General features: G+C 41.3%; 1 protein-coding gene across 2 annotated transcripts in view; it reads left to right on the forward strand.

The window, feature by feature from the left end:
* The window catches only part of map3k22 (mitogen-activated protein kinase kinase kinase 22), a 42,706-nt gene that overhangs the window by 17,872 nt on the left and 12,564 nt on the right, over positions 1 to 12,270 (forward strand). For both annotated transcript variants that reach the window (XM_004546753.6, XM_024803693.2), the window contains exons 4-8: positions 3,711 to 3,820; positions 7,252 to 7,289; positions 11,157 to 11,256; positions 11,535 to 11,651; positions 11,850 to 11,964. In XM_004546753.6, the coding sequence (XP_004546810.1) occupies positions 3,711 to 3,820; positions 7,252 to 7,289; positions 11,157 to 11,256; positions 11,535 to 11,651; positions 11,850 to 11,964 (480 nt within the window). The remainder of the gene's footprint in view (positions 1 to 3,710; positions 3,821 to 7,251; positions 7,290 to 11,156; positions 11,257 to 11,534; positions 11,652 to 11,849; positions 11,965 to 12,270) is intronic.

Below are 12,270 nucleotides of genomic sequence, written 5' to 3' on the forward strand. Positions count from 1 at the left end.
AAACACACACACATATGCGCACACACACACACACACACACATACACATACACATGCTGGCCTCTGTTTGTTTTGTATCCTTGACTGCAAGTGCACAGGGTAGTCTGGAGCTGTAAGCCTGTAGAGGCTGGACTCAAACAGCAGATTTCACAAGAGAGAAGCAGTGCAAATGAGAAACAATGACAGAGGTAATATTTGCAAGAGTTAGATTGTGAGATTAGTATTTGGATATTTAACAGTTTACATATTTATTTATGTATTGTGACTCATTTTCTCTATTTTAACAGAATATTGTTGGATTTGAGGGATTTTGTGCAAAAATTAGCTTATTCAGCAAATTAATTGATAATGGAAAACATTATCACGAGCTGCAGCCTTGCTCTCATGTAAAATCCTGTCACTACAGAAGGAAAAATAAATATTTTTGCATGCTTAATTTATTTTTTTGTCATATTCAGAGTTTTTTCCCTTGTGAGTCAGTCAAAAAATACATGAATATCCTGATGTGGAACAACATGGTTAGCACAGCTCCGCGTTCAGAACTTAAGACAGTGATTCAGTTCCTTCCTGTTCCGAGAGGACATGCCTGGTCGAACGGTTAGTCAGCCACCGCTGCTGACAGCATACGTCATAAGTACCCGGGTCTCCTATCGTCTTCTCAGGGCAGTTTACAGCACTTTGCATGCGTTTGTGTGATGGTGGCAGGACACATTGTGTTGTTTTACAAGGTTATTTACATAAATAGGTGTTATTTCATCTGTCTTATCTCTAGAATCTCCTTAAGGGAGAAAACTACCAGAAATGACTCAGCTGCCTCATAGTTACTGTCCTTTTCTCAAAAAATAAATAAATAAATAAATTCACCCACACAGGTATTCATAAAGTTGTTAGAACATAAAGGAATATATATTTTTGCCTGATTTCCTGTTGGATATACTGACTTTGCAGTCATTTTAGTGCTTTCAGACACTACGCGATCCAATGTGCAGTCTGGACCATGCAAGAGTACTTCTTATACTGTTGTTGTTGTTTGCTCTGTGGGCGCAGTTTTTTTTGTAGGTGGAATTTTTCTTATCAGTTGACATTATTTAGTTTCTTTTTAAGTGGAGGGACTGGACCACACAGCAAAGAAGAGAAACATGTCATTCACACTTCGCTCATGTGGCTAATTTGGAAGTGTCCGCTGAAACTTAATGCAACTAAGTGGCAGATGATGGACTAGGGGTAAACATAAGTGGATAATGAGAGAGCTGCTGGAGCAAATGAGCTCTGGTTGAAATGAAGAATACTTTAAATTCAGGTCAGTTTTGTTTACATAGCGCCTAATCACAACAACAGCTGTCTTAAGGCGCTTTAGATTATAAGGTAAAGACCCTTGACGTCCTGTGAGCAAGCAACAGTGGGAATAAAAAAACCCCTCTCTTTTAGCGGGAAGAAACCTCTAGCAGAACCAGGCTCCGGGAGCGGCAGCCATCTTTTCAGACCAGCTAGGGCAGGGGTGTCAAACTCAAATACACAGTGGGCCAAAATTCAAAACTGGAACAAATTCGCGGACTAACTTTAATATTTATTGAAATATATTTATTCCTCCAGATATAAGAATGAATCTTTTCTTATGGACTCAAACACATTTTGCTAAAAAACTGAATATGGAGCAAGCAAAGCTTAATACTAAACAATATATATATTAGCTGTATAATACCAGTAGGCCAGCTCTGATAGTAATTTGGTATGGTATGGCCCGCGGGCCAAATTTGGCCCGCAGCCTAATTACATTTGGCCCGCGGGCCAGAGTTTGACACCTATGAGCTAGGGTAAAGAGATGGAAGAAAATAGTCAAGTTGAGAGAAAATAAAAAAAAAATGAGATAAAACACACTTTTAATACATTCTTAACTCTGATATTTGGTTGATACAGACTGTGTCATCTGTTTTCACCATTAGCTTTTCCTGGCTAACATTAGCTAAAATTAGCTAGCTGCGTGTTTAGCGTCAATGAGCCCAGTTTGTGATTGAATATCTTGTCTACTTGGTTTGCATTTTAATAATATCCCACTACTGTTACCTTGTTTCATTTTAAAGGGCTGGTTGGTCGATACATCTTCCCTGTTCTCTCCCACTTGTCCAGGAGTCAGTAGGCGAGCTTCGTGCCATTGGGGTTTGTGTAGGTTTTATTGGTTAGTCTCTGTGAGCAACTACCTATGCAAATAGATACAACTGCAGCACCACAAAACCAGCATTAGTCAGTAGAGTTGGTCTGTCACGCTTCATAACTGACACTACAAGCCATAGGAGAAATAAATAGGCCCGTATATGTTGGGAAAGATAGCATGTCATTAAAGGTGCCATTAGTATTAATGGCTGTTGCTTTGTACTCATGTAATATGAACCATGAGAAAATTTACCGTACAGTAAGGTATACCAATTTGAATAAGAGTTACAGAGCGCTCGGTATGAGAGGAAAAACGAAAGGTAGTCTGACAGTGACGTGTAAACTGATGTTTATGCATGAGTGCATCCTGACCTCTGAGTGAACCTGGTGTACTGGCCTACTGTCTGAGAACAGCTGGCCACAAGAGCCGTACAGTAGGAGCAAGATCAAATGCCATCCCAGACCCCATCTGCTCCGTGTGTTACTATGACTCTAGCTTTCATTCCCTGTGGTCTTTTACACACACATATAGACATCTATTCTATTAAAGAATGCGGTTTTTCCTGCAGGTGCTGTTTGTATTGCACTGCACACACCCAGCACAGGTGTGTGTGTGTGCCTGCGTGTGCATTTTTTAAAAATTATTATCATGACTAGACCTTGGATATATCTGAGAGACAGGAAGAAGCTGAGGTCAGCGACCTCTTTCTTATACTGTAATCACCCAACTCGGATTCCATTAAAGGCTTTTAATGGTAAAAGATGACCGGATGCCCTTTTTTGTGAGCACATCAAAAAAGGTGAAGTGAGGAGTAGAAAACTGAGAATTGTTGGCTTTAATACCTTAAAGGTTATTTTAATGACACAAACGGATGTGGCACTTTAGTCCCAAAATATTTCATATTGAAACGTTTTCGACTTTCTCTTTTACCGCGCAGTCGCTTTTTTATAACATTTGTAACTGAAGAAAGGCAGCCTTTATCTGAATTATGCTCCTGAAATATCTCCACTGATATATATGTATTAGACTGCTTAATAAACAAGCTGCAGGTGACCACGTCGCCCTTTTTGACAGGCGTGCATGAAGCCCATACACGTGTTCCATTATTAAAACAACTTTATCTTTTGTGGCTTTTCTATGCTTAAGTATAGCATTAAAGAATGGCCTGCATTGTTATGTTTACCCATATCATCAAAGCGAAAGACTTGAGTCACACATATCTCAGAGAAATATTAGGCAATATTTTTGTTTGTTTGTTTGTTTTATAGAGAGATAATTCTACCCTTATTAGGTATGTACCGAACATAAACTAGATTCTTCTCCATTAATGGAAACTCACACATGAAAACAGGAAGAGGCATGCCAGATGTTGCCTCACTGGCTCTTCTGAGCCGGTACAAACTAAAAACTAAGGTCATGCTAAATGTCAAAGAGCACTCGTGTGTGGCCAGTAAAGTCACCAATAAAGTGAGGTCATTTGAAACAGATAAGGTATTTCTGCTGTACTTCCTACATTTAAGCGCAGAGTGTAGCTGACACATTTCTTCTTTCTTCCTTAGACGACGAGGAGGCACTTAACTCCATCATGAAGGACTTAGCAGCCTTGGGCCGTTGTTACACCCAGCACAACAGCCACAAGCCCAAGAACCGAACCTTACTCTACAAACAGGTACTCGTCGCATCCACATGTGCTGTTTCTCCTTTTATACATTCAAAATTGTTGAAGTGCTGATTTGAATCTATAAGAACTTTTAAAATTGGCTGTAAAATGTGTCTAAATATCAATTTTTTTGTTTTTATTTTGATTGCTCTGTTGCCTGTGTAGTATGGGAATCAGTTTGCTTAGCCATATTTTAGTTAAAGAGCTGAGAGGATGTATAATGCTGCAGTATTTCTTTGGTTTAAAGCTGCCACACATCCTGCTTAGTTACACTACTTTAACCTTATCTGTCACTCTGTTTTTACTCAATACCTCAGCCCTGCTTCCTTTTTTTATTTTATTCACTGGAGTTTGAAGGTTGTGATCTAGTTTTGGAGATGATGAAACAAAAAAGCAGCATATTCACCGCCACAGCATGGTGCAAAAGTCTCGAGCCACTCCTCATTTCTTCATATTTTGCTTCCAAGGAGCCAGTCTTTGGATATCAGCTGCTTATTAAAAAAAAACCAAAAAAAAACCACAACTCCTTTTCAGTCCAGTGCATGACACTTTTCAGAGATTTGTTGTTTGTTTGTTCAGATATTAAACGCTGACCTATGAGTCATTCAAGCATAAAAAAAACGATGCCTAAGTCGAGGGATGATATCTTAGCGAAGGACTAATTTTAAATTGTGTCTTTAAGCGCTTTGTTATTTAAAGCCTGCCACACAAACACATTATTTGTTCACATTTCTTTAGTTGAATCTATGAAAAATGTCAAAGATGATGCAGTTTGGCAGACATAAAAAAATGATATTTTTGCAGAAACAACATGATCTCTGCATGGTGTGCAGCCTGTCCTTATAATAAATAGTCTTCTCAGAACTGATGGAACATATGAAGGCAGAAGAGTAATGTCAGATCCCTTTGCAGTTGCATCAGAAAGGGCATCAAGCATAAAAACTGTCAAATCAAACATGCAAAGCTGCCTGCTGTGGTGAACCCCTGTGAATAAGTGAGCAGCTAAAAGTAGCTTCTAGATTTTGATACTCTGTGCAGTGTTATCTGGAAAGCATCTGATTCTCAACAGCCAGGGAAGTGCCTAGAGGGGGACCCGGGGAGGCCTGAGCACTGTAGAGCATGGCCAGGATCACTAGTAATGTAGTTGAGTATATTTACATGTTAGTACATGTTTAATATACGTGCACTTAATTGAAATATTTCTATTTCATGTCACTTTCTGTTTTTACTCTTTAATTCCATTAACCCTTTACAGCTGATCGGAGCGGGCACGCTCTGTTTTGCGTAACTATTTTTAAATCCCAGTAGCACTGCAACCACGTAAGCTAGCGCAAAAATTTTTTTTGCATATGAAACCGGAGGAGTTGTACTTACATCTTATGCCATCAGCTTGTCCTAGGTCACGGTTTCCTTCCACATAAAGCTTTGCAAAAACTGCATAAAAAGCGCTTGCAGGAACAAAAACATAATATTCCAGAAACACGCTGTGCCGGTCCGATCAGCTGTTCATAACACTTCCTACGTTGGAATAGACGTCAGCGCGAACTTTTGCATTTCCGCCATTACCTGCCCGAAACCGGAAGTGACGTCATTTTCCCGGAAATGTAGTCTTTTTTACTATCAGGCCCTCAGAGCCTATACTCGTCTTTTTAAAAGTTATCTTTGACTTTATGACTTTCTGTGTCGTTTTTGGGATGCTTAGGACTCATATTGCACTGCTGGAAATAGTTTATTTTGATGCATATGCTGCTTTTTTGCAAATTTGCAGTATAATATTTATTTTCGTTTTTCCTGCAGTGTATAAAAATTGGTGTATTTCAAAAATAAAACTATGAAGACACTCAAAATAAATTTCCTGTGGTGGGAAACTATTTTGTGCAACTTTTTTGTATTTACAGTTTTGAGGGATAAGCCTCTTAAATTTCTCTAACTAGAAATATATGTTAAAAAAGCAAAAACGATTTTCAATTTTTTTTGTAGTTTATTGCACTTTTTTGCAATTTATGTAATTACTATGCACTTAATGAATACATATTATTAAAATCTGGGCTATAATGGTTGTATTGATGTATAGCAACTTGAAATGCTCCCAAAAATGGCTCCACAGCAGGTAAAAATATAATATAAGCTCTGGCGGACTTGGTTCTATGGTAGGTCTTAAAGGGTTAATTTCACTGTTAATTTTTCACAGTTTTTATTATTTTTCTAGTCTGATTTCTTCTGGCCCCTCCCTTCTTTGTTCTTAGTTAAAAGCATACCTGGATAGAAAAAACACACAACAAATAAGAGTCATGGATTGGCCTCCCCAGAGCCTATACGTCAACATTATTGAAGCACTGTGGGATGATATTGAGAGAGGCAGCAAACATCCAAACAAGAGCTTTAAATGTCCTTCAAGAAGCCTGGAGAACTATTCCTGAAAACTACTTCAAGAAATTATATCAAAACTTGACTAAGAGAGTTCAGGCTGTGTTGAAGAATAAATGAGGTCGTACCAAATATTGATTTTTAAGCCCATTAGAAATGTATAAACTCTTATTTTTGCCTCATATAATATATTTCCATATATGCTGACATGTGAATAATGAAATTGCTGGACTAATCACGTTTTCCTAGCAGAACAAAAAGAAAGGAGGTTTGGCTCAAGACTTGTGCACAGCATTGTCTTTCAAGCGTCTTACAGACACCGTCCGTCAGATTGACAAAATCCTTTCCTGATGCTTGGTGGGCTTTTTATATATCTATCTATCTCTCTATCTATATATATCTATATAGAGATAGAGATAGTATTCCGTATTGGAGTATTCCATTCCAATAGTTTCCGGTATTATGTACATTTATGGCAGTTTAGAAACTAAACCAACACATTTTGGACAGCTTATCGTTCCCTTCAGTCACCTTGTGCCTCTCTGAAGTCGTTTCCTCGTGTATCTTTGCGTGTCTGTGGAATGATAATTGGCGAATCCTCTTAAAGCAGCAATGTTTATGATGAGACATAAACAAACAGCGAGGAGCAGAGAGGGTTTCCGGCCGTCACGGTGCTGCTTTCCTCTGCGAGTTGTTGGGGTAAACCCTTACGTTTTTTCTTCCGCACCGATGTGATGACAGCGTTAGTGTAACACCGTTACCTCATGCAGACATGCAGGCTCCTCCAGATTCCTGCTCCCATTGGCAATGACTACGAATAGAAAACAAAGATTTGTCGGGCCATCGTCAGTGTTGAAGGATAATGTTGTCTTTGTGCTGTAGAACAAAATCCGCAGCAAATCCAGCAACGTGGATATAAAACATGTATCATCATAATGCTTTTTGTCACCTCAATTCCTGGTCCAGCTTATCGTTTTCATTTATTAGGCAGGCCAAATCCCACAGACAACTATGAATCATTTTAACTTTCCACTTCCATAACTCCCCTCTGTTGTTATTTTTCCTCTCAACAGGATTTAAGAGTCAAGCTGGAGCATGAGAGAGAAAAACGGTATGTTTGAACCTCTGTATTGTTTTTTCTGCTCTTCTGTCCAAGCCTTTACTCTGTGCTTCGGATCTTTTTTGTGTGTTATGCTTTGCCATGCCTGGGACTTTGTGTCTAGAGGAAATCACAGTTACATGCCAGAGGAGCATAAAGAGAGGGAAAATTTCTACTTTGACATTTAGCCGAGGCCTTATGTTTCAGGCTCGGATGGGCTGTTTAAGAGGGAGGAGAGGGGGGAAAAAAGAGAAGAGGGTCAGAGAGAGAGGGAGATCAAAAAGATGCAGCGAGAGCCAAACGTTTGAGTACAATGCGCAGACTTCTAGGCACACCCCAAATTAATGCTTCATCTTGCGCGTTTTCTCCTGCTTTCCCTCCACATTTTTCAGTCACGAGACATTTGTACTCGCTCACACGGCCAGCTTTTCACTTACTCAAGAGGCAGAGCTGGTTACTCAAACTGTTTGGAGACAGTCTAGCAAGCAGTTTTTTGTTTTTTTTGCCTCATAGTTTGTTTACCCAATGGGATGTTTAAAAAAGAGAGAGAGAGAATTTCTGACACTTAACTTGGTGTTGGTCTTCATTTTGTCCGCACTGGGATCCCAGCTCTGTCATGCCACGCACGGATGCTAAGTTGGGTCTCGCAGCTCTGGAGGAGGTCCACTGGTTCCACTGGCAGACTCTGGCACTCTAAAACAGGGGTCCCCAATCCCAGTCCACGAGGGCTGGTGTCCCTGCAGGTTTTAGATGTGTTCTTGATCCATCACAGCTGATTTAAATGGATAAATTACCGTCTCAACTGTCTTGAAGTTCTCCAGAAGCCTGGTAATGAACTAATCATGTGATTCAGGTGTGTTGACATCTAAAACCTGCAGGGACACCGGCCCTCGTGGACTGGGATTGGGGACCCCTGGTCTAAAACTTTACTCAGGAGCCCGCAGAGACTGAACTGAAGTGACAAACACGATATGTTCTGTTAACACTGGAGGGAAACTGACCAGAACCTACTGCAATAATTGCCTCGATTCATCAGAATATAGACGAGGGGAACGGGCATCGGTTCAGCGATACTGTGATAAGAAAGCCACAGGCTCAGAGGAGTGGGAAAGAGAAGGAAAGCGGCGTGCTCGGCCAGCAGAGCACTGCTTCACACTGGGCCTTTTCACTTTTTCACAGCCCTAATTGGCTACTGCTGAGGAAGAGACGAGTTTTTCATGTTCCTGTCTCTGTGTTTCTGCGCCCCCCCCTCCGCCTCGTCTCGCAGTCTTCCCTTTCTCACGAGCTCCCTTCACTCCACACTGCTCTCTCAGAAAAGACAGCCAACAGCTCACTTTAGAAGATGCCATTCATAGACTTGAAAGGAAAATCTCTTTTTTATTTAATGATTTTTTTCTTTCATCCGCTTTGTCGATTCACACCCTCGTCGACCTCTTTCCAGAACAGAAAAGGATCGAAATCACATTAAAACCTGTGTAACTTAAATATTTATTTAACGCAGCTTTAATCAATATTTCTGTATATTAACAGGGGATCGGGTAACTCGAGGTATGCGACAGTGAAAAGGGTCACTCAGAGAGACAAACCCTCTGAGAATTATTAACAGGCTACAGTCAACACCAGCTCTGCAGAGCGTTGCAGGATCTTTCAGCTCACTGTTTTGGTTTTCCACATCAGGTGGTCTTAAAAGCATGACTCGATGAAAGCTAATGTTGCGTTTATGACTAATAGCTGTGGGTTTTTTATTTAAATAAAATAAAAAAGCAGTTTTGCGATAGTGAACTGATTATTTAAAGTAGGGATGTCAAAGTCATTTTACATTGTAATTCATGTACATCCTACTTTGATTTTAAGAGGGCGGGATCAATGAAACAAAGTGATAAATGTGTGATAAAACTGTCTCTGGAGTCACTGTAGAAAAAAAAAAATATAAAAGCTGTAAATATTTTTTTTTCATTTAATTGCTACTTAATTATTGTGGTGTAATATGAATTGCAGTAGGAGATTTGTATTATAAGAGTAGGTGTAAAACTGTTAAAAGTTCTTATATTCCAGAAGGACGGATTGAAGTCTCTTTTTGGAACAATTGTGGCCCTCGGGCCTCATGTTGAATACCCCTGGTTTAGAGTTAGCAAAACCTTTTTTTCCTTAGTTTAAGCCTCTAAACGGGGCTTAAACTGCAAATACTCTCAGCTAAGTAAGAAAGCAAAGCCTAAAAAAAAATATAACCCTCATAAAAAATTCAGTGAATGGAAACTGAACTGCATTTCTTCGATCTCGATCTAAAATCTCTTTCAGCACAGACCCTACGAGCCGGCTTATTAGATTAGAAGAAGAAAGAAAATAATCTGAACTTCCTTTCATACTCGAGCAGCTACTATCAAGACGATCTGACTGCACAGATCTAATCCCAGGCTGTGCGGTGAATAGCATTATATTTGAGGGTCCTCTACCCAACTCGAGGTATCAGGAGTCCCTGAGTCAGGATGATCGTGTTGTCCGTCCACAGTGGAATCGGATCCGATGGTCTCTCTCTCTCTTTTCATTGGCAAGCACTGAAGGTTTGGGGCAGGAAATAAGAGCTGTAGAGCGACTCGCTCTCCCCCCTACCTCAAGGTCTACAGCCAGAGAGAGAGAGCGGGAACAGAGCCAAACCTTTTTTTTTCCTCTTAGTGTTTATATTATTGTGATTTTTTTTTTTTTTTTTTTTTTTTTTTCTCTTCTCCACGAGACAAAAGGGAAAGAGAGTGCGCTGGGACGTGTGAAAGCATTCTTCCAACTCTGCAAACCTCTGCGACTGAGTGTGTCCGCATGCAGAGGAAGAAAAGCCATATCTTTTGGAGCCGCATCCTTGTACAAGCCCCCCAAACCCCCGTCCCCACATCCCTCCAGCTCTTTATCGCACACATCATCACCAAATCTAAACAGAGACGAGGAGTGTTTAGCTGTGCCGCCGCTTGCCTCTGATCTGCAGCCTCCCCCCTTTTCCCAGAATCCATCCAAATGAGGGAACCAATGAGCGGTCATTAAGATAGGCAAAGCTTTGGCCTCTGATGAGGAAGTGATGGGATAAAAACAAGTCCCTTTTATCAGGATACTATAAAGAGATAGTAGCGCTGCAGATTCTTCAGAAGCAGAGAGTGAGGTGGGGGTAGATGGTGGTGTTGGGGGGAGGACAGGACAGGAGTCTCTCTGCTTCTCTCTCTGCTTTATTTTCTCAGGCTGCCTCCCCCTTTATTTTCTCTCACAGACGTCTGTAAATATCTCCATGTCTCTGTATCTTTCACTCTGTCACTCTTTAAAAGACGAGGGAAAGACACACATCCTGCTGCTTTTGCTGCCGCTCCAGATTTTCCCCCCCTTTCCTCTCAGGAAGTTTCCCATCTGCCTTTGTGCTGGCTTAGCGGAGAGGCCCAATGGTGTTGAAACAGTGGCCGATGCACACACTGATTGGGAAGCACACTCATGCATGTAAAGTTTTACAAACACACATGCGTCTCATATACACACTCACAACAAGACTTTTGCTGATAAGGTCGGTCTCGGACGGGAATACACGTAAGCATACAGTAGATAAGCACAGACATGCAAGTGGAGAGTATGTCTGCACTTTCTGTTTTCACTGCACTGATTAATGCCCTCTTAGCATCTCGGTGGCTCGGCTCACTCCTCTCCTCGACCCTGCTGACCCCCCGTCCGTTTATCTTCTGTTTCCCGCTGCTGTAAAGTAAATGAAAACGGGTTCTTAGAGATTTATCAGGTGCAAGCTAATGCTACAAACCAGTAGCCAGCAGGCTGTCAGCTCAGCTGCAGCCAGACACAACATGACCGTCTTTCTCCCACCTCTGACCCGGCTGGCCTTCTCCGTCCTTTTTCCAGAATCATCCTGTTTCAGAGGCCGCTGAAGATCAAAGAGCTGCTGCAGAAAGTGACCGAGGCCTTTGGCCAGCAGATGGACATGTTCTTCATGGAGAAAGAGGTAAGAGAATGACTCGTGTAGCTGGCGTGTTACAGTTTTATCTGTTGTTTTTCGTGACAATCCTTCAGTATGCACTGCAGTACGCGTGTCCTCGAAGTGGCGTTACGTTTGTTTTCTCAAGCTGTCAAGATCCAAGAAAAGCTTTGTTTATTTACATGTTTTTTGTTTTTTATTGTGAAACCCTTGATGTCATACATGTGCTGCTGCATTCACGTGCTCTTGTTGCTGAACAATAGAGAATTGAAGCTCATGTGCTGTGTGCTTTCTTGTCCTATCAGCTGCTGCTGCCCCTGAAGACGCAGGAGGACCTGGATCAGGCGGTGCTGACGCTGGGCTGCAGTTCGGGGACCAATGGGCTGCTCAGGATACTGCTAAAGACTCCTAAAAACAACCATGTGAGTTTTTAAGATGCTCACTTTTGTGCAGTTAGTGAATGAAGTCATCCTTTTTAGTTTTTTGTTTTTTTTGCAAAATGAGGAAACAAATTGCTTCCACACACGGTGATGTAACTGAACAATGAGGTAATGCTGTCCTCCCTTCCTCTGCTGAGCCGATTCCCTTTTTTCACTCTCTCCTACTTCCTGTGTTTCCAGTACCTACAGGTGAACAGCAGGGACAAACAGAGCGAGATGAAGTCATCGAGGTCACTGGGAGATTTGAAGGGCTCCTTGCTAAAGGGCTCAGAGAGGGTGCGCAAACACTCAACAGGTGAGCTTCCATGTTTTAAAAAAAGTGTTTTTATGCTGTTTTTATTAGTTGTTAAATGTGAGAGGAGGCAGAAAAGCACTCTGCTGATGCAAAGGTTTCTCAGTCATGTGCTAAAGCCTCAAGGATGACGTATCAGTGTCACCTGACGATGCAGACGCCCGTCAAAGTCGCAGGAATGTTAATGGAAAAGATGGGGCGCATGCTTTATCGGAGTAGAAAATGCAAACCGGAGGTGAAAGCAGCCAAGGACTTGTCATGTCAAAGCAAGGACAAACTCCTGCACTCATGCTAAGCAACTGTCTGGCC

Source organism: Maylandia zebra, linkage group LG9 (assembly GCF_041146795.1).
Source record: "Maylandia zebra isolate NMK-2024a linkage group LG9, Mzebra_GT3a, whole genome shotgun sequence".
NCBI classification, from domain to species: domain Eukaryota; kingdom Metazoa; phylum Chordata; class Actinopteri; order Cichliformes; family Cichlidae; genus Maylandia; species Maylandia zebra.